We start from the raw sequence: 22,018 nt of genomic DNA, 5'->3' as shown, positions 1-22,018 counted from the left end.
GTTCATAGGTATATACAGATATATACGTGTGCACATTTGTGTTCAGATCAGATTTAGAGGCATAACCTACAAAACCATAAAAGCAGCATTAACCCACAAAATTCATTTCTGAATACACCGTTCATTTTACCGAAGTAGGGTACTACGCATTCGCAGCGCTGCCCAAAGCAAATACACCAATATATATTACCGAAATTCAGCAAGGTCTGCTTTGCCGAAATGGAGTCACGAACGGAATTCAAACTTAAAACACCACCGACAGACGCTATTTCGGCTGTTGAATTCGGACCAAATTCAACGCAATTTCTCCTGGTTTCGTCGTGGGATAGCACAGTCCGACTATACGATATTCAGGCCAATACTATGCGGCTAAAATACAATCATGAACTGCCAGTATTGGACGTCGCTTTCCAGGTACTTCTTCACTGATGTATTATGTACCGGACACATAAGATGCTCCGATCAATCTAATAACTCATGCCTTGTTGTATGTTTCATGTACAGGATGCGGTCCATGCGTACAGTGGTGGCTTGGATAATACACTGAAGATGTATGACATCAATAGCAACACAGGTACGAATTTGAACTGTGAAATATCCAATGAACATTGTTACAACCAGAAATTGTCGCACCATCCAGTGATTAGAAATGTTTCTGTTATATAACTGAAATTTCACAGAGTCTGTTATGGGAACGCATGAGAAACCAATTCGAAAAATCGAGTATTGTGCAGCTTTGAATGCAATCTTGACCGGGGGTTGGGATGCTGCAGTAAAATTATGGGATCCAAGAAGCCCAACCTGTGTAGGCAGCTATCAACAGCCTGAAACTGTACTTGCCCTGTCTGTGTGTGGGGATAAGTTTGTTGTTGGTACAGCAAAAAGGAAAGTTTGCATATGGGATCTTCGAAATATGGCGGGAATGTTTCAGCGTCGCGAAAGCAGCTTAAAATACCAAACGCGCTGCATTAAGGGCTTCCCAAATGAACAGGTTCATATGGATTAATAACATTAGCGCCATTAATCAATTACTAATCATTCATTCTCTTATGTCTAATGGTGAAATTTTCATAAGAATTTACCGAGTGTTTAATTTTTATTCTCTAGGGTTACGTTCTTAGCAGCATAGAAGGACGGGTCGCCGTTGAATATCTTGATACAACTCCTGAGGCACAGAAAAAAAAATATGCCTTCAAATGCCACAGGATAAAAGAGAATAATGTTGAACACATTTATCCAGTTAATGCAATTAGGTAAGAATGTTCACAGGTGTATCGATTATGTCAAAAACACACAGAAAAAATGTTTCGACAGTCATAGTAATTTCCTTGTATCAGAATTTGAAAAGAATATTAATGATCATTTTTGATTGTTTGCGTACCTGGACTAGAATTTATTGTTTGTTTTACAGTTTTCACTCCACATACAACACGTTTGCAACTGGTGGATCAGATGGATTCGTTAACATCTGGGATGGTTTCAACAAAAAACGCCTATGTCAGTTCCATAGATACAATGCAGGTGTTGCTGCCCTCAGTTTTAGTCACGATGGTTGTGCATTAGCTATTGGTGTTTCATACCTGAATGAAGCGGAAATTCCACCGGGTGGTGCGAATGAAGAAAGTATATACATCAGATATGTAAATGATCAGGAAACTAAACCAAAATAAAAAGAAACTTGCGCATTGTGTGAAATCAACTAGCTCAATCGACAAATGCCTTCAACACTGGATAAAGGCATGATGTTTTATGACTAACGTAATTATTCAACTGATAAGAACTGATTAATGGTCGACGTTTTTACCGTTGCATATTCGTAATCAGTGATAATTGTGTATAATCGGGCAGAATAAACAACTTTTCCATTTTTGTGAATAAACGATGAAGAGATTTTCAATCTCACTTATACATGACATACAAAATAATGCTAACTTGAGAATATTAATATTTCTTCAGTTATATCAACTGCAACATCTGTCAACTTTTCGAACTGTGAATAGTGATCAATCAAATGAATAATTTTTATCGATATGCAGTATTAACTATTAGTAGTTTCCAAATAATGAACTTGATTTGATGTGTATTTTCATTTTTCAATCTTGTTTGACAGCATTTTAGTTTGTCGTTTAAATTGAATTCAAAACACAGGTTCTTCTTTTGAACAGTTTATTCACCATGTTGTCGATGACTATTGACAAACATTTCTAGCTTATTTTATGTGATTAGATCGACTCAGATTTGTGCCTGAGTCGATCTAATCACATAAAATTTTTTAAATTTAAAAGATTTGTGCCTAGTAATTTGTTTAAACGTAATTTCTTCAATAATGAGCGGCTTTAATGACATTCTTTAATTTAATCTTGAAACAGCATTTACCTATTGATTTGTAACGGCGGACGAAAGCAGTTATTACTTTAGTTTTGTATGTATTTTAATTTTTTTCAATTACACTATAAAATTAAGGTGAGTACCTACTGCTATTCAACCAATTAGGCCGTAAAGTGGTATCGTAAAAAAAGTTTCAACTGAAATGTAAAAGAATAATAAAAAATGTAATGATTGTGCAGGCCTACAGATCAATACATTACATTATATATAATATTGACTTCATAACTAAGTACATTATTGTCAGAATTATAAATTACAATAATTATAGGTTTAGGTTGTCATATTACTATTTTACGCAAATTTACTACATCGCCTGATCATTTATTGCGTTAAAAATGATATAGATTATCAGGCAACAATCGCGATCACAAAAATACCATTGCACCCTTCCGTAATCACAATAACTTGCGAATGAGACTCAAAGTTTGATGTGATAATGCATAATATTTTATACTAAATATTAGAATGTAAAAAAATTGTAGTTTGTACAGTAATAGTATACGAAAATCCACATCGTCAAGAGACGGACAAATTCAATACACAACAACTTTAAATATATATATATATATATTTTCAATTCTGCACTTGATAAACATATTTCACTAGCAACCATTCGTTTTTTGAAATTAAACAGCAAGGTCTCCCTCTATTTCTATGAAGCTGTGGATATATTGTCTTGACGCATGAGTTCACAGCTTCATCAACATAGATGAGTAACAATCACACTCGCTAATAACGATAGGAACTGATAAAAATGTTCCATTGCTGTCATCACGTTTTTTGATACATAAATACTTTTAAAAAACGTTACTTTTTCCAACACTTACAGGATACTATGTACACAACTTTTAACAACGACTTGTAGCAAGACTAACAGATATATATACATATATCTGTACAATATATATATGTACAAAATTTGATTAAGATAAGAGATTAGGATTTTATAAGGACGATTTTTTTTTTAAACACATGTCCTCAATATTTAAATTTTCATAACAAATTAATGTTTTAGCTTTTTTTTTTTTAATTCTTATGTAATAAAATGTAACGTATGTACGCAAGCTATTACAGGGCAGATAAAACGATTTTACTATCGTTTTATGATAAAACATTTCTCAGCCCATCTCGAATCACGTCGTAAGTTGCAAAACTTATTCCAACAGCTACAGGACCTTTAACCCAATTCATGCTAAGACCTTTGAAAAAGGCAAACGCTCCCTCTTCTCTGAAATTATAAGTCCCAAATATTTATCAATGGTTGAGAAAATTGAACATCATACAGTAGTAATTTTTTTTTTACAAAATCTAATGTGGTTGGAACGGTATACTCACGTGTATATTTTTACTATGGTTGTGGTTATTGATTGATAAGCTCCGCCTTTTATAGCTGATGTTTGCATTCTTCTACGAACAATATCAAGAGGATAGCTACTTGTTTGGCCAACCATTCCAGCTACAGCTCCGCATATCAGTGCTGACATGGTTGATAAGCCAGGACTCTCAACTATATAAACTGTGAAGATAAAAATTGAATAACAAGGAGATATGAATCGAACGACAGAGAATTCATACCGTCAAAAAGGATTTGAAATATTTCTACTTATTAAGGCGAATGGTATATTTGTCTGATTGTGAAATTAGTGTGAAAAAAGAATGATTGTTTTTGTTTAAAAAAAACCAAGAACTCCATTTATACCGTAATACGTATAATTACTCACCAGCTAATAATTGCTTCAGAGTTTCATACGTAAAGAAACTGAATCCAGCATACGGAATGACGCCTAACATTGTAGGGGTAAAACCACGATAAAAAGCAGTCACCCCTTCTCGCCTGTAAAGACGTGAAAAAATTTGCCTGAGTGTTCTGTACTCAGTCTTCTGCGTGACAGCCATTCTGGCTCGTGCAAGATCCAAAGGATAAGTTAAGCCCTGCGACGTAACCCCGGCCAAGGAACCCGCAAGAAAGCTCAGGGTTTTGTTCCTGACAAAGAAAACAAAATGTCAAAAATTGAAGCAGATAAAACAATTGGAACTGTTATAGATCTCACTTTAACAAAAAATATTCTTTGCTAGGTAAAAAAACACTGTCTCACTTTTCTGGCCTATCAATGCCCAGTATCCTCTTCCATTGTTCGTGGGCTGTAAATTGGATAGCTGCATAGGGTACGATCCTTGCCATAGTAGCGCTGTTCCCTCGCCAAAGACTCAGTAAGCCATCATTTTTGTATGAATTATTAAGAAATTTGACAGCTGCTTTGGCTGAATAAGGCTGCTGTGATATTTGAAAATTAATTTTGGTTCGATCCAAGGGAGCTATTGTTGTTTTAGCTAACGCTCCTGCTATGGCACCGGAAACTAAACTTGTCGAGACCCTCTGGGTGTTTGAAATCTGCTGCTCCTCGGCAAGGAGTTGTGTCGTAGGCTGAAAGAATAATACTTTGATTAAAAAATCTACCTCTACTTTTCAAACTTATGATTCAATAATTTCTTTCATCATTTAACGCAGCTTATTGTTTCTTTTATTGTAAATTTTCGTTATGTAAAACTTACTTTCGTTTCAGTCAGCTTTTCGGCGACAGAGGGGGGCAAGGATGACCCAACCGATTTGGCGGAGCTGGCCATCACAGTAGCCTGGAGGCGTTCGAGAACGACCTGACTGCCTTCTGCACAGCCAGACGTTACGTGGCTGCTCATCTCCGTCGCCTAGCTGCAAACTCGTACTACTGGCCTCCGATCCCGGCCAGGGTTAATCGGACGCTGCCTTTCTGTGTTGAAAACAGGGTGAGGATAAAAATAAATAAATATCTTTAAAAATCGTGAAGAAGAATCCAAGGCTTTTGCATGTTTGGTTTTCACCACTTAAAAAGTGGTATTGCTATTTTTCCTTATTCAACTTTTACACTTATATACTCAGAATAATATGGAGCAGTGATCGTTACATATTTCTAGTATACATACAAAATCAAAAGTGAAAAATAGTAGGTATACATACATGTCGAAAGATATTATAGATATTTCCGTATATAAAGTCCAAAGTACGTACAAGTATATAGTATCAATCATGTATATCGATACAAGTACCTCACGACACATGTGAAAAAGTATGCTTTACACGTATATAAGTACTGATATGAACTCACGACGTGAATTAAAGATAAGCGATAGATTTGTTTCCGTATTTCATGCAGCAATCAATACATCTATCAGAATTATTTTTTCACTATTAGAACCGCATGATAAGATGAGGAAATACTTGCATTGCATTACCATAGAGGTATATACATCAATGTAGCGTGCAACAATGTTTCATAAATAATACATTCCATTTTTCAATTGCTATTGGAATGGAGGATAAAACTGAATTGTATTTTTCTATTTCCAAAAAGTTAAACACCTTTGGCTGCTAACGCCAGCTTCATGAAATTGTGGACTCCAATTATACGCGTACGGGATTCTGACAATTGCACAGCTGTTTTCAAGAAGTCAATAGGTACGTTTATACATGTATCATACACGTAAACTTGCGCAGCAACATCTGTCGCTAAATGTATATAAGAGATGATAATTGCACATAGACAGATGATAATCTTTGAGTGAAGTACGTCATCGATCCTTACTAAGCGAATTGTTACTCGTAAATATTGACGGGTTGCACGAAAGAAAAACGGGTTTCAAAAATTGGCAAAGAAAATTTTCCCGCTCGAGTCGCATATGTCTATATATTTAATTCAACCGTGAATCTCGTTACAAATCAGCGTTTAAAGCCGATGTGCTGTATGAGGTATTTCGAAGAATATTGCGTAAGATAGGCATGAACAATAAAATTATTGAAGTAGAGATATAATTTTAAGATTATTTATATTTACACACACACACACATATATATATATATGTATAGGTATATAATATTCCCAGGAAAAAACTTAAATTATGACACATTTCAGAACTTTTCTCGTGCTTTCGTTGGCAAAAAAGAAAAAAACATCGCAGCAGCACGTGGTTATTTATAAAGAAAAAATCATCAGAGGAAACACGCGGAAAAAGTATATATATACACGCTGAAACGGGGATATGCTTGCATCACGGGTGCTTGACCCTATGGTGAACATGTATGTATACCTATATTTATGCAAGCAAACGTTCATTCATCCGAACAGCGCTGCAACAGATCTTTCTCCTTCGTGCATCCTGTCGCGAAATGTTTGAAAAAAAAAAAAGTTTCAATTTCCTTTAAATGATTGTATGAAATATTTGTTTTCTTTAAATCGTATCAAAACAATCTCCTCAGGTAATATTTTTCACGTCGTTAAAATTCCCCACATCATATTATGATCGCAATACTTGTTCCGGGAGACAAAAATCTGCTGCGGGGTATGATGTTAAATATAATATACGTATATAATACATCGATAGTTGTTATTCGATTTCAAATCACCTTTGATACAAGTGATTAAACTTTTTTGTCTCGACGCTTTACGCGCCCGCGGACGTATACGAACATTTGATAACATGTTTGGCAATAAATACGTACAAAACATGTTGAAACTGTGAGATAAGATTACTGTGCAGGCATATATATATATATCTGGTTGAAGTCCGTAACGTTGTCGTAATTATGCATTTTTAGAAAAACTCTTTATAACTCGTAACATTTAAATTGTCTGAGATTCAGTAAACCGGCAAATCAGTTATGTTCTGAAGCTGCAAAATTGTGATTTTTATTTCAACGTTTCTTTACGCTAACGTTACTTATAACTTCAGCCTCATATGTTAATATATGCATTCTTTTATATGTCAATAAACCGGTCCAATATTTTAAAGGACTCTTTTTTTTGTATTTGAGACTGTATTATACCTTGAAGATTTTTCAAATTCATAGTCTTTCGCATTAAAAATTTGGGACAAGATGCGAACACTTTTAATGAAATATTCTTTTTACTCAGTGGCTTCGGATCTTTCCTTACTCCAAAATGCCGATATACAGATGTAAAAATATTTGATCTCTGTATGTGCGGTATTGTAAACACACGATGCACGATGTAATATTTATTGCATAATACGATCTGGATGTTAATTATATCAAGATGTTATAATTATTATCGTAGAAATATGTCGATATTTTTACATCTGTATGATATATAACGGCAATTAGAAGCAGAAAAGATATAAAGTTCATATGAGAAGAAAAATTTTAGTAAAAGTGTTCACTTTGCGGGAAAATTTACATGCGAAAGACTAAAATTGATAAACAAAAAATTCAAGGCATAATTCATTGAGCAAATAATTTGAAAGACGTAATAATTGTCACAGCTATACAGCGTCATGCAGATAATTTATTCACTCAAGTGTATTCACGGTCATTTACAATTTTATATATCATTTCAAGCACATGAATATATATACACCTAATGCGTATAATAGCATCGTAATAATTAGCGATAAGATATGTGACATAAGAAATGCTTATTGCCCGTCGTTGGCAATTGTCGGATTGCGTAATTATTTGCGAATCATATTATCAGTATGTATTGTAAAGAATTATCGTAGACGCAATAGCGAATAATACACGCAAACAATCTTATTTTGCAAAAGGGACTTTGCCCTGAACAGTTTACACACCCGTGTTATCAATAGATGAAAAAAACGATAAGAAGTTTCTCGTGAACATCGTGCGAATTTTAAAACACGTTGTTGAAACGCCGTGATTTATAACAAACAAAACTTACATTATGTGGAAATAAAATTGCGTATACTTTATTTAATCTAAGAAAAATGTTCATAGTATTAAATTGGTCACATTTTTTTTAATACGAAATAAATTAATCAATTATAATAATCAAATTATAATTCACCAACGAACTTGACACTTGGAAATTTCTTTCTATGTGTCTTATCGCTCCGTGTTATGCGGAACTTTAAAATTCTCGCATTATAGACAACATATTCAAAGAGGGCAGCGATTAATCGTTGACGTCAGAATAATTATGCGGTAGCTTTTATATAAACACTGCAATGTGATAACAAATATAAACTTTCATGTATGTCGGATCGTTTCACGTTGGCCAGCTATTTTTATCACCCTCAAATTGATAATTTATTTACGGAGGAAGTACTCAATAAACGTGACTGTCAATAAATATATCGAATTAATTACCCTCGTCCAGCTTAGAAAAATTCTGCACTAATCCCTAAAAATTTCCGTTCATACCACTACACGTGGTTCGCGGGTAAATACGAGTTAAAAGACGATACGAAATTGAAACAACGAGAATGAATTATAGAGCGCAAAGTTCAATATTGTGATATTGGCTCGCGTACAGAATCTGTAAGCTTATAATCGATTAACAGGTCTTTCAGCACAGATATTCATCAGCCTGCGGATATCTTATACCTAAGCCCATTACGCTTTACATCGAACGTTTTGGCAGAGCTAGATGTTCGCATATATTGGCATACGAATTGCAGCCGAGAATTTGTGGCACGTAAGTTCTCTACTTTTAAATAACGTTACATAACGGAGTGGGTATATGAATATTATCATAACAAAAACGATCGCTGACCTGTAGCAGGAGTTCAGCTACAGTTACTGATTTTATAAAGTTAAAAAATCTAATGCTATCCCTCAATTATAGGTATAGTATGATCAGAATGAGCCAGCTATTGCAGGATATGGCGCACGTGTGCCTTGATCAACAAAGAATCGCAAAAACAGTTTCGGTAGGTGTATTCATCTACTACGCAACGTTACCTATATCCACACCGATTTGTTTATCCTTGAAATGCAAATTGTGCCACGTTATAAATACGTGTTCGGAATCAGTTTTCAAACCACGCGTTGGACACGCGTTAAAACACACGGGAAACATAAAACCGAATTAATTACGTTTACAAACGCATCCGCTATAGGTATGTACGTAAAACTGAAAGTATCAAACCTGTGTTAAAATCAGGATGAATGTAGTAGAGTGTTAGTGTAACGATAGATGTTTGGGAAAAATCATTACTTCGCGCCTTTGGAAATGTCTGAAATTTTTTAAACCGCGATAAACAAAACATACGTTTATTTTGAAAAGCCAACTCGTTATAAACGTCATTCTACTATTATTGCGGAATAATAATTTTTTCCCCTGATGTTTCGTCACGTTGTCGTTATTTATTTCAGCCTCATGTGTCGAACCGTACAATGGTGATAGATACTCATTCATCTATATCATCGACAGGCTGTAAAACGAGTTATTTTCATTGTACTGAGCTTAGTACAATTGTAACGTGATAAGAAAGCGCGTATTGATGAGGTTGAAGTTAGTAACAATACTTTAACGATGCATGTTTAGAAAAATATTTACCTATTTCGTACCCACGGGATTGTCTGAAATTAAGCTAGTAAATCATAACAAAGAAAACGTGTCGGTATTTTGAAAAGCAAACTCCTCGCAAGTTCTTCTACAATCGTACAACGATTTATTTTATGATGTTTCGTTACGGTTAACGTTAATCATGGATCCTTAAAAGTCACTGCAAAAAATAAGAAAATAATAATGTTTTCCCCAATGTTTCGTTACGATAACGTTACTAACTTCAGCCTTGTGCGTGTTGGTAGTTTAAAACTGGGTGGGCGTTTCGCAATTTCGTATGTATTACTTTAGTCACTATTCGGAGAGAACAAAAGGCCGCGCAGACTTACCAGTGAAAATTAATTATATAAACCCGAGTAGGCGAAATTGATGAACTTGTACGGCTGGATAAATTATGTCGTTACAAATGACGTCTGACAAGTGGAAAAACACGATTAAAAAGTAGCTATCGATTTGGCATGTACGTGCGTGCGTTTCCCGATTATCACTACCGAAAACGAACCCCGCGGACAACACAATGACAAAGCGAGTCTGCCAGAGAAAAAAAGTGTCGCAGAAAAACACGTAATGTCGCTACGTCGTGGTGTATAAGGGATCAAAGAGCGAAATAGATCTCCGATTGGTAAAGGCTACCTTTGTCCGACGGTGTCCAACGAGGGCGATGTATTTACCCCGGGAGACGGAGATAAGGGATTCCAAACCGCGGAAACGTCGGAGGCGTTACGTTCCTCGAGTTTAGGGGAATTTGTCTACGGCTCCTCCTCTCATCACATCTTGGACCTCACTGTATTCAAGGGGTTAAAAATAACCTGCGTCCACCTCTCATTTGCATTTCATCCGTGTGTTTATAACCCACACACCACCGTTTTCTTTTCACGACCAATCAACGCACGGTTTGATCCAAAACCTCAACGCCCGCGACTCGCGCTACTCCATCGAGCTTCGGCTTTCAGCCACGAACTGCTTATAGTCGAGTTAGCTATCGCGACACAGCTGACTTGCAACTCGAATCACGGCCATCTAGATTTTCCCGCTGACTGTACGTGCTCGTTGTTATCATATATGTAATATATGTATATGGTTGTTATATGCATATATGCAATAGCCATTGACTGAAGATATACATAGACTCATAGCTCCGAGTTATTTTGCGTAACCAGACTGTGGGTCTGGGCGAGTTTGGGGGTAATGGCAATTTCACGTATTATCGACCAAGTATCTGACCGCGCCGATGAAAGTAGTACTTAACCAACAACTAGCGCATGCAGAACACAGGTAACGTACCGTCGTCATCGTGAAATTGAAAAGTTGGGAAAATCTCGCGCAGGAAATATGTGCACCAAAATTATACAACGGAAATATGAATAGCACACGTGTGAACGCTTATGCTTCATATTTATCTGAATATGTGCAAACTTCTGAAAAATGTGGGAATCAATTCATTCATGGGCTACACGTTTCGCTAGTGAATTTACGTCGAAAATACGTGAACTCTGCATAGAATTTCCATGTAGGTAGGAATAAAACATCAAATAATCACAGCCTTACACTTTCAGACTCAGTCCAGTACAGTTTATTCCGCATGCCGTATTTCTGGTGCAAGTGATGCGAGTCAGTGTGTAGCAATTACACAGGTTACGAAGAAATGTGTCAGTGAAAGAAGAAAAGAGATGCAAAAGTATGATTGAGCGATATACGACATACCTTATTGAAATACAAGGAGATATGTGTGGTGTTTGTAGTGTCTTGAGCTGAATATGGAAATATTACGTCGGTTATTAATTATCGTAGTGTTTGAATATAGCTTGAGTTTCACTTTGTGTACAAGTGCAACATACCTCTTCATAAGTACGATATATGTTGTATGATGTTGTATCGTCACCATTTCATGTAACCTCGATTAAAATTAATAAAATATTATTTTGCTTGTATCTTTTTTGTATTTCCTCTGCTCTTGGTCTCACGCTCTTTTCGCTGCGTTTGCTGAGTTCCTGGGGGTCCAATTAGTCAGGAAAGGGTCGTAGGAATCGAATCTGGGACCAATCATTTTTTGATCGAAAAATGAAAAACAAGTAAGGCATTTTTGGCGAAAATTTTTGCGATTTTGAAAAGTGCTGGAATAAATTCTTTCGCGCACTATTCTGACGTAATTTTGCGAGAGAAATCGATTGGGCGCAGTCCCAATCCGCTGCGATCAACGCATCGAAAGTTACAGCCAAAAAACGAAAATCTGAATTTTCGACATTTTTCAGCAGGTGTATTTTTCTTCTCAATTTCTCTCCTGTTGATCCCACGCTCTTTTCGCTGCGTTTTCTGGATTCCTTGGGGTCCAATTGGTCGGGAAAGAGTCATACGAATCAATTCTGAGACGAAAAATTTTTTGGTCAAAAAAAAAGGAAGGTTAACCCCTTTGTATTTTTGGCGAAAATTTTCGCGATTTTGAAAAGTGCTGAAATCAATTCTTTCAGGCACTATTCCGACGTAATTTTGCGAAAGAAATCGATTGGGCGCAGTCCCAATACGCTGCGATCAGCGCATCGAAAGTTACAGCCAAAAAACGAGAACCTGTATTTTCGACATTTTTCAGCAGCTGCTTTTTCCTTCGTAACTCCTCTCCTGTTGATCCCACGCTCTTTTCGCTGCGTTTTCTGAGTTCCTTGGGGTCCAATTGGTCGAATAAGAGTCATACGAATCAATTCTGAGACGAAAAATTTTTTGGTCAAAAAAAAAGGAAGGTTAACCCCTTTGTATTTTTGGCGAAAATTTTCGCGATTTTGAAAGGTGTTGGAATCAATTCTTTCAGGCACTATTCCGACGTAGATTTGCGAGAAAAACCGATTGGGCGCAGTCCCAATACGCTGCGATCAACGCATCGAAAGTTACAGCCAAAAAACGGAAACCTGAATTTTCGACATTTTTCAGCAGGTGTATTTTTCTCCACAATTCTTCTCCTGTTGATCCCACGCTCTTTTCGCTGCGTTTTCTGAGTTCCTTGGGGTCCAATTGGTCGGGAAAGAGTCATACGAATCAATTCTGAGACGAAAAATTTTTTGGTCAAAAAAAAAGGAAGGTTAACCCCTTTGTATTTTTGGCGAAAATTTTCGCGATTTTGAAAAGTGCTGAAATCAATTCTTTCAGGCACTATTCCGACGTAATTTTGCGAAAGAAATCGATTGGGCGCAGTCCCAATACGCTGCGATCAACGCATCGAAAGTTACAGCCAAAAAACGAGAACCTGTATTTTCGACATTTTCAGCAGCTGCTTTTTCCTTCGTAACTTTTCTCCTGTTGATCCCACGCTCTTTTCGCTGCGTTCTCCGAGTTCCTGGGGGTCCAATTGGTCGGAAAAGAGTCATACGAATCAATTCTGAGACGAAAAATTTTTTGGTCAAAAAAAAAGGAAGGTTAACCCCTTTGTATTTTTAGCGAAAATTTTCGCGATTTTGAAAAGTGCTGGAATCAATTCTTTCAGGCACTATTCCGACGTAATTTTGCGAAAGAAATCGATTGGGCGCAGTCCCAATACGCTGCGATCAACGCATCGAAAGTTACAGCCAAAAAACGAAAACCTGAATTTTCGACATTTTTCAGCAGGTGTATTTTTCTTCACAATTTTTCTCCTGTTGATCCTACGCTCTTTTCGCTGCGTTTTCTGAGTTCCTTGGGGTCCAATTGGTCGGGAAAGAGTCATACGAATCAATTCTGAGACGAAAAATTTTTTGGTCAAAAAAAAAGGAAGGTTAACCCCTTTGTATTTTTGGCGAAAATTTTCGCGATTTTGAAAGGTGTTGGAATCAATTCTTTCAGGCACTATTCCGACGTAGATTTGCGAGAAAAACCGATTGGGCGCAGTCCCAATACGCTGCGATCAACGCATCGAAAGTTACAGCCAAAAAACGGAAACCTGAATTTTCGACATTTTTCAGCAGGTGTATTTTTCTCCACAATTCTTCTCCTGTTGATCCCACGCTCTTTTCGCTGCGTTTTCTGAGTTCCTTGGGGTCCAATTGGTCGGGAAAGAGTCATACGAATCAATTCTGAGACGAAAAATTTTTTGGTCAAAAAAAAAGGAAGGTTAACCCCTTTGTATTTTTGGCGAAAATTTTCGCGATTTTGAAAAGTGCTGAAATCAATTCTTTCAGGCACTATTCCGACGTAATTTTGCGAAAGAAATCGATTGGGCGCAGTCCCAATACGCTGCGATCAACGCATCGAAAGTTACAGCCAAAAAACGAGAACCTGTATTTTCGACATTTTCAGCAGCTGCTTTTTCCTTCGTAACTTTTCTCCTGTTGATCCCACGCTCTTTTCGCTGCGTTCTCCGAGTTCCTGGGGGTCCAATTGGTCGGAAAAGAGTCATACGAATCAATTCTGAGACGAAAAATTTTTTGGTCAAAAAAAAAGGAAGGTTAACCCCTTTGTATTTTTAGCGAAAATTTTCGCGATTTTGAAAAGTGCTGGAATCAATTCTTTCAGGCACTATTCCGACGTAATTTTGCGAAAGAAATCGATTGGGCGCAGTCCCAATACGCTGCGATCAACGCATCGAAAGTTACAGCCAAAAAACGAAAACCTGAATTTTCGACATTTTTCAGCAGGTGTATTTTTCTTCACAATTTTTCTCCTGTTGATCCTACGCTCTTTTCGCTGCGTTTTCTGAGTTCCTTGGGGTCCAATTGGTCGGGAAAGAGTCATACGAATCAATTCTGAGACGAAAAATTTTTTGGTCAAAAAAAAAGGAAGGTTAACCCCTTTGTATTTTTGGCGAAAATTTTCGCGATTTTGAAAGGTGTTGGAATCAATTCTTTCAGGCACTATTCCGACGTAGATTTGCGAGAAAAACCGATTGGGCGCAGTCCCAATACGCTGCGATCAACGCATCGAAAGTTACAGCCAAAAAACGAGAACCTGTATTTTCGACATTTTTCAGCAGCTGCTTTTTCCTTCGTAACTTCTCTCCTGTTGATCCCACGCTCTTTTCGCTGCGTTCTCCGAGTTCCTAGGGGTCCAATTGGTCGGAAAAGAGTCATACGAATCAATTCTGAGACGAAAAATTTTTTGGTCAAAAAAAAAGGAAGGTTAACCCCTTTGTATTTTTGGCGAAAATTTTCGCGATTTTGAAAGGTGTTGGAATCAATTCTTTCAGGCACTATTCCGACGTAGATTTGCGAGAAAAATCGATTGGGCGCAGTCCCAATACGCTGCGATCAACGCATCGAAAGTTACAGCCAAAAAACGAGAACCTGTATTTTCGACATTTTTCAGCGGCTGCTTTTTCCTTCATAACTTTTCTCCTGTCGATCCCACGCTCTTTTCGCTGCGTTTTCTGAGTTCCTTGGGGTCGAATTGGTCGGAAAAGAGTCATACGAATCAATTCTGAGACGAAAAATTTTTTGGTCAAAAAAAAAGGAAGGTTAACCCCTTTGTATTTTTAGCGAAAATTTTCGCGATTTTGAAAAGTGCTGGAATCAATTCTTTCAGGCACTATTCCGACGTAATTTTGCGAAAGAAATCGATTGGGCGCAGTCCCAATACGCTGCGATCAACGCATCGAAAGTTACAGCCAAAAAACGAAAACCTGAATTTTCGACATTTTTCAGCAGGTGTATTTTTCTTCACAATTTTTCTCCTGTTGATCCTACGCTCTTTTCGCTGCGTTTTCTGAGTTCCTTGGGGTCCAATTGGTCGGGAAAGAGTCATACGAATCAATTCTGAGACGAAAAATTTTTTGGTCAAAAAAAAAGGAAGGTTAACCCCTTTGTATTTTTGGCGAAAATTTTCGCGATTTTGAAAGGTGTTGGAATCAATTCTTTCAGGCACTATTCCGACGTAGATTTGCGAGAAAAACCGATTGGGCGCAGTCCCAATACGCTGCGATCAACGCATCGAAAGTTACAGCCAAAAAACGAGAACCTGTATTTTCGACATTTTTCAGCAGCTGCTTTTTCCTTCGTAACTTCTCTCCTGTTGATCCCACGCTCTTTTCGCTGCGTTCTCCGAGTTCCTAGGGGTCCAATTGGTCGGAAAAGAGTCATACGAATCAATTCTGAGACGAAAAATTTTTCGGTCAAAAAAAAAGGAGGGTTAACCCCTTTGTATTTTTGGCGAAAATTTTCGCGATTTTGAAAGGTGTTGGAATCAATTCTTTCAGGCACTATTCCGACGTAGATTTGCGAGAAAAATCGATTGGGCGCAGTCCCAATACGCTGCGATCAACGCATCGAAAGTTACAGCCAAAAAACGAAAACCTGAATTTTCGACATTTTTCAGCAGGTGTATTTTTCTTCACAATTCTTCTCCTGTTGATCCTACGCTCTTTTGGCTGCGTTTTCTGAGTTCCTTGGGGTCCAATTGGTCGGGAAAGAGTCATACGAATCAATTCTGAGACGAAAAATTTTTTGGTCAAAAAAAAAGGAAGGTTAACCCCTTTGTATTTTTGGCGAAAATTTTCGCGATTTTGAAAGGTGTTGGAACCAATTCTTTCAGGCACTATTCCGACGTAGATTTGCGAGAAAAACCGATTGGGCGCAGTCCCAATACGCTGCGATCAACGCATCGAAAGTTACAGCCAAAAAACGAAAACCTGAATTTTCGACATTTTTCAGCAGGTGTATTTTTCTTCACAATTTTTCTCCTGTTGATCCTACGCTCTTTTGACTGCGTTTTCTGAGTTCCTTGGGGTCCAATTGGTCGGGAAAGAGTCATACGAATCAATTCTGAGACGAAAAATTTTTTGGTCAAAAAAAAAGGAAGGTTAACCCCTTTGTATTTTTGGCGAAAATTTTCGCGATTTTGAAAGGTGTTGGAACCAATTCTTTCAGGCACTATTCCGACGTAGATTTGCGAGAAAAACCGATTGGGCGCAGTCCCAATACGCTGCGATCAACGCATCGAAAGTTACAGCCAAAAAACGAGAACCTGTATTTTCGACATTTTTCAGCAGCTGCTTTTTCCTTCGTAACTTCTCTCCTGTTGATCCCACGCTCTTTTCGCTGCGTTCTCCGAGTTCCTGGGGGTCCAATTGGTCGGAAAAGAGTCATACGAATCAATTCTGAGACGAAAAATTTTTCGGTCAAAAAAAAAGGAAGGTTAACCCCTTTGTATTTTTGGCGAAAATTTTCGCGATTTTGAAAGGTGTTGGAATCAATTCTTTCAGGCACTATTCCGACGTAGATTTGCGAGAAAAACCGATTGGGCGCAGTCCCAATACGCTGCGATCAACGCATCGAAAGTTACGGCCAAAAAACGAAAACCTGAATTTTCGACATTTTTCAGCAGGTGTATTTTTCTCCACAATTCTTCTCCTGTTGATCCCACGCTCTTTTCGCTGCGTTTTCTGAGTTCCTTGGGGTCCAATTGGTCGAATAAGAGTCATACGAATCAATTCTGAGACGAAAAATTTTTCGGTCAAAAAAAAAGGAAGGTTAACCCCTTTGTATTTTTGGCGAAAATTTTCGCGATTTTGAAAGGTGTTGGAATCAATTCTTTCAGGCACTATTCCGACGTAGATTTGCGAGAAAAATCGATTGGGCGCAGTCCCAATACGCTGCGATCAACGCATCGAAAGTTACAGCCTAAAAACGAAAACCTGAATTTTCGACATTTTTCAGCAGGTGTATTTTTCTTCACAATTTTTCTCCTGTTGATCCTACGCTCTTTTCGCTGCGTTTTCTGAGTTCCTTGGGGTCCAATTGGTCGGAAAAGAGTCATACGAATCAATTCTGAGACGAAAAATTTTTTGGTCAAAAAAAAAGGAAGGTTAACCCCTTTGTATTTTTGGCGAAAATTTTCGCGATTTTGAAAAGTGCTGGAATCAATTCTTTCAGGCACTATTCCGACGTAATTTTGCGAAAGAAATCGATGGGGCGCAGTCCCAATACGCTGCGATCAACGCATCGAAAGTTACAGCCAAAAAACGAAAACCTGAATTTTCGACATTTTTCAGCAGGTGTATTTTTTTCCACAATTCTTCTCCTGTTGATCCCACGCTCTTTTCGCTGCGTTTTCTGAGTTCCTTGGGGTCCAATTGGTCGAATAAGAGTCATACGAATCAATTCTGAGACGAAAAATTTTTCGGTCAAAAAAAAAGGAAGGTTAACCCCTTTGTATTTTTGGCGAAAATTTTCGCGATTTTGAAAGGTGTTGGAATCAATTCTTTCAGGCACTATTCCGACGTAGATTTGCGAGAAAAATCGATTGGGCGCAGTCCCAATACGCTGCGATCAACGCATCGAAAGTTACAGCCAAAAAACGAAAACCTGAATTTTCGACATTTTTCAGCAGGTGTATTTTTCTTCACAATTTTTCTCCTGTTGATCCTACGCTCTTTTGGCTGCGTTTTCTGAGTTCCTTGGGGTCCAATTGGTCGGGAAAGAGTCATACGAATCAATTCTGAGACGAAAAATTTTTTGGTCAAAAAAAAAGGAAGGTTAACCCCTTTGTATTTTTGGCGAAAATTTTCGCGATTTTGAAAGGTGTTGGAACCAATTCTTTCAGGCACTATTCCGACGTAGATTCGCGAGAAAAACCGATTGGGCGCAGTCCCAATACGCTGCGATCAACGCATCGAAAGTTACAGCCAAAAAACGAGAACCTGTATTTTCGACATTTTTCAGCAGCTGCTTTTTCCTTCGTAACTTCTCTCCTGTTGATCCCACGCTCTTTTCGCTGCGTTCTCCGAGTTCCTGGGGGTCCAATTGGTCGGAAAAGAGTCATACGAATCAATTCTGAGACGAAAAATTTTTTGGTCAAAAAAAAAGGAAGGTTAACCCCTTTGTATTTTTGGCGAAAATTTTCGCGATTTTGAAAGGTGTTGGAATCAATTCTTTCAGGCACTATTCCGACGTAATTTTGCGAAAGAAATCGATGGGGCGCAGTCCCAATACGCTGCGATCAACGCATCGAAAGTTACAGCCAAAAAACGAAAACCTGAATTTTCGACATTTTTCAGCAGGTGTATTTTTCTCCACAATTCTTCTCCTGTTGATCCCACGCTCTTTTCGCTGCGTTTTCTGAGTTCCTTGGGGTCCAATTGGTCGAATAAGAGTCATACGAATCAATTCTGAGACGAAAAATTTTTCGGTCAAAAAAAAAGGAAGGTTAACCCCTTTGTATTTTTGGCGAAAATTTTCGCGATTTTGAAAGGTGTTGGAATCAATTCTTTCAGGCACTATTCCGACGTAGATTTGCGAGAAAAATCGATTGGGCGCAGTCCCAATACGCTGCGATCAACGCATCGAAAGTTACAGCCAAAAAACGAAAACCTGAATTTTCGACATTTTTCAGCAGGTGCATTTTTCTTCACAATTTTTCTCCTGTTGATCCTACGCTCTTTTGGCTGCGTTTTCTGAGTTCCTTGGGGTCCAATTGGTCGGGAAAGAGTCATACGAATCAATTCTGAGACGAAAAATTTTTTGGTCAAAAAAAAAGGAAGGTTAACCCCTTTGTATTTTTGGCGAAAATTTTCGCGATTTTGAAGGGTGTTGGAACCAATTCTTTCAGGCACTATTCCGACGTAGATTTGCGAGAAAAACCGATTGGGCGCAGTCCCAATACGCTGCGATCAACGCATCGAAAGTTACAGCCAAAAAACGAGAACCTGTATTTTCGACATTTTTCAGCAGCTGCTTTTTCCTTCGTAACTTCTCTCCTGTTGATCCCACGCTCTTTTCGCTGCGTTCTCCGAGTTCCTGGGGGTCCAATTGGTCGGAAAAGAGTCATACGAATCAATTCTGAGACGAAAAATTTTTTGGTCAAAAAAAAAGGAAGGTTAACCCCTTTGTATTTTTGGCGAAAATTTTCGCGATTTTGAAAGGTGTTGGAATCAATTCTTTCAGGCACTATTCCGACGTAGATTTGCGAGAAGAACCGATTGGGCGCAGTCCCAATACGCTGCGATCAACACATCGAAAGTTACGGCCAAAAAACGAAAACCTGAATTTTCGACATTTTTCAGCAGGTGTATTTTTCTCCACAATTCTTCTCCTGTTGATCCCACGCTCTTTTCGCTGCGTTTTCTGAGTTCCTTGGGGTCGAATTGGTCGGAAAAGAGTCATACGAATCAATTCTGAGACGAAAAATTTTTTGGTCAAAAAAAAAGGAAGGTTAACCCCTTTGTATTTTTAGCGAAAATTTTCGCGATTTTGAAAAGTGCTGGAATCAATTCTTTCAGGCACTATTCCGACGTAATTTTGCGAAAGAAATCGATTGGGCGCAGTCCCAATACGCTGCGATCAACGCATCGAAAGTTACAGCCAAAAAACGAAAACCTGAATTTTCGACATTTTTCAGCAGGTGTATTTTTCTTCACAATTTTTCTCCTGTTGATCCTACGCTCTTTTGGCTGCGTTTTTTGAGTTCCTTGGGGTCCAATTGGTCGGGAAAGAGTCATACGAATCAATTCTGAGACGAAAAATTTTTTGGACAAAAAAAAAGGAAGGTTAACCCCTTTGTATTTTTGGCGAAAATTTTCGCGATTTTGAAAGGTGTTGGAACCAATTCTTTCAGGCACTATTCCGACGTAGATTTGCGAGAAAAACCGATTGGGCGCAGTCCCAATACGCTGCGATCAACGCATCGAAAGTTACAGCCAAAAAACGAGAACCTGTATTTTCGACATTTTTCAGCAGCTGCTTTTTCCTTCGTAACTTCTCTCCTGTTGATCCCACGCTCTTTTCGCTGCGTTCTCCGAGTTCCTGGGGGTCCAATTGGTCGGAAAAGAGTCATACGAATCAATTCTGAGACGAAAAATTTTTTGGTCAAAAAAAAAGGAAGGTTAACCCCTTTGTATTTTTGGCGAAAATTTTCGCGATTTTGAAAGGTGTTGGAACCAATTCTTTCAGGCACTATTCCGACGTAGATTTGCGAGAAAAACCGATTGGGCGCAGTCCCAATACGCTGCGATCAACGCATCGAAAGTTACGGCCAAAAAACGAAAACCTGAATTTTCGACATTTTTCAGCAGGTGTATTTTTCTCCACAATTCTTCTCCTGTTGATCCCACGCTCTTTTCGCTGCGTTTTCTGAGTTCCTTGGGGTCGAATTGGTCGGAAAAGAGTCATACGAATCAATTCTGAGACGAAAAATTTTTTGGTCAAAAAAAAAGGAAGGCTAACCCCTTTGTATTTTTGGCGAAAATTTTCGCGATTTTGAAAAGTGCTGGAATCAATTCTTTCAGGCACTATTCCGACGTAATTTTGCGAAAGAAATCGATTGGGCGCAGTCCCAATACGCTGCGATCAACGCATCGAAAGTTACAGCCAAAAAACGAGAACCTGTATTTTCGACATTTTTCAGCAGCTGCTTTTTCCTTCGTAACTTCTCTCCTGTTGATCCCACGCTCTTTTCGCTGCGTTCTCCGAGTTCCTGGGGGTCCAATTGGTCGGAAAAGAGTCATACGAATCAATTCTGAGACGAAAAATTTTTTGGTCAAAAAAAAAGGAAGGTTAACCCCTTCGTATTTTTGGCGAAAATTTTCGCGATTTTGAAAGGTGTTGGAACCAATTCTTTCAGGCACTATTCCGACGTAGATTTGCGAGAAAAACCGATTGGGCGCAGTCCCAATACGCTGCGATCAACGCATCGAAAGTTACAGCCAAAAAACGAGAACCTGTATTTTCGACATTTTTCAGCAGCTGCTTTTTCCTTCGTAACTTCTCTCCTGTTGATCCCACGCTCTTTTCGCTGCGTTCTCTGAGTTCCTTGGGGTCCAATTGGTCGGGAAAGAGTCATACGAATCAATTCTGAGACGAAAAATTTTTTGGTCAAAAAAAAAGGAAGGTTAACCCCTTTGTATTTTTGGCGAAAATTTTCGCGATTTTGAAAGGTGTTGGAACCAATTCTTTCAGGCACTATTCCGACGTAGATTTGCGAGAAAAACCGATTGGGCGCAGTCCCAATACGCTGCGATCAACGCATCGAAAGTTACAGCCAAAAAACGAGAACCTGTATTTTCGACATTTTCAGCAGCTGCTTTTTCCTTCGTAACTTTTCTCCTGTTGATCCCACGCTCTTTTCGCTGCGTTCTCCGAGTTCCTGGGGGTCCAATTGGTCGGAAAAGAGTCATACGAATCAATTCTGAGACGAAAAATTTTTCGGTCAAAAAAAAAGGAAGGTTAACCCCTTTGTATTTTTGGCGAAAATTTTCGCGATTTTGAAAGGTGTTGGAATCAATTCTTTCAGGCACTATTCCGACGTAGATTTGCGAGAAAAATCGATTGGGCGCAGTCCCAATACGCTGCGATCAACGCATCGAAAGTTACAGCCAAAAAACG

The 22,018-nt window shown here is 38.3% G+C and overlaps 3 protein-coding genes across 5 annotated transcripts in view; 2 read left to right on the top strand and 1 right to left on the bottom strand.

The window, feature by feature from the left end:
* The first annotated feature begins 219 nt into the window (after positions 1 to 219).
* On the top strand, positions 220 to 1,695 carry LOC107227707 (mitotic checkpoint protein BUB3). Its single transcript, XM_015668924.2, has 5 exons — positions 220 to 414; positions 505 to 574; positions 681 to 991; positions 1,108 to 1,253; positions 1,412 to 1,695. Exons 1-5 carry the CDS (start codon positions 220 to 222, stop codon positions 1,668 to 1,670), a joined length of 981 nt encoding a protein of 326 aa, XP_015524410.1. The 3' UTR covers positions 1,671 to 1,695.
* Positions 1,696 to 2,413: 718 nt separating this feature from the next.
* LOC107227702 (mitochondrial coenzyme A transporter SLC25A42) lies at positions 2,414 to 5,085 on the bottom strand. The gene is made up of 5 exons (XM_015668920.2): positions 4,942 to 5,085; positions 4,485 to 4,813; positions 4,110 to 4,372; positions 3,724 to 3,904; positions 2,414 to 3,616 (listed from the first exon to the last, which is right to left on the bottom strand). The coding sequence occupies exons 1-5, from the start codon at positions 5,083 to 5,085 to the stop codon at positions 3,490 to 3,492; spliced, it is 1,044 nt and encodes a 347-aa protein (XP_015524406.1). The 3' UTR covers positions 2,414 to 3,489.
* LOC107220006 (calmodulin-like protein 4) overlaps positions 5,031 to 22,018 on the top strand; it is a 37,912-nt gene continuing 20,924 nt past the window's right edge. The window contains exons 1-5 of one of the 3 annotated variants that reach the window (XM_046744373.1): positions 5,031 to 5,172; positions 5,778 to 5,881; positions 6,336 to 6,500; positions 8,740 to 8,873; positions 9,024 to 9,108. The gene's annotated coding sequence lies outside the window, so the exon portion shown is untranslated. The other 2 variants (XM_046744371.1, XM_046744372.1) reach the window with 2 other exon arrangements.

Source organism: Neodiprion lecontei, chromosome 6 (genome assembly GCF_021901455.1).
Source record: "Neodiprion lecontei isolate iyNeoLeco1 chromosome 6, iyNeoLeco1.1, whole genome shotgun sequence".
Lineage (NCBI taxonomy): Eukaryota > Metazoa > Arthropoda > Insecta > Hymenoptera > Diprionidae > Neodiprion > Neodiprion lecontei.
This window is presented reverse-complemented; position numbering and strand designations above follow the sequence as displayed.

What these genes read in the sequence shown, in the direction of transcription:
- LOC107227702 (XM_015668920.2), bottom strand. Translation starts at nt 5,085, where the DNA reads ATGAGCAGCCACGTAACGTCTGGCTGTGCAGAAGGCAGTCAGGTCGTT. An exon ending in AAAAGCTGACTGAAACGAAA is followed by an intron (nt 4,814 to 4,941) that starts GTAAGTTTTACA and finishes TTATTCTTTCAG; the next exon opens with CCTACGACACAACTCCTTGC. An exon ending in TCTGAAGCAATTATTAGCTG is followed by an intron (nt 3,905 to 4,109) that starts GTGAGTAATTAT and finishes TTATCTTCACAG; the next exon opens with TTTATATAGTTGAGAGTCCT.
- LOC107227707 (XM_015668924.2), top strand. Translation starts at nt 220, where the DNA reads ATGGAGTCACGAACGGAATTCAAACTTAAAACACCACCGACAGACGCT. An exon ending in AGGGCTTCCCAAATGAACAG is followed by an intron (nt 992 to 1,107) that starts GTTCATATGGAT and finishes TTTATTCTCTAG; the next exon opens with GGTTACGTTCTTAGCAGCAT. An exon ending in TATCCAGTTAATGCAATTAG is followed by an intron (nt 1,254 to 1,411) that starts GTAAGAATGTTC and finishes TTTGTTTTACAG; the next exon opens with TTTTCACTCCACATACAACA.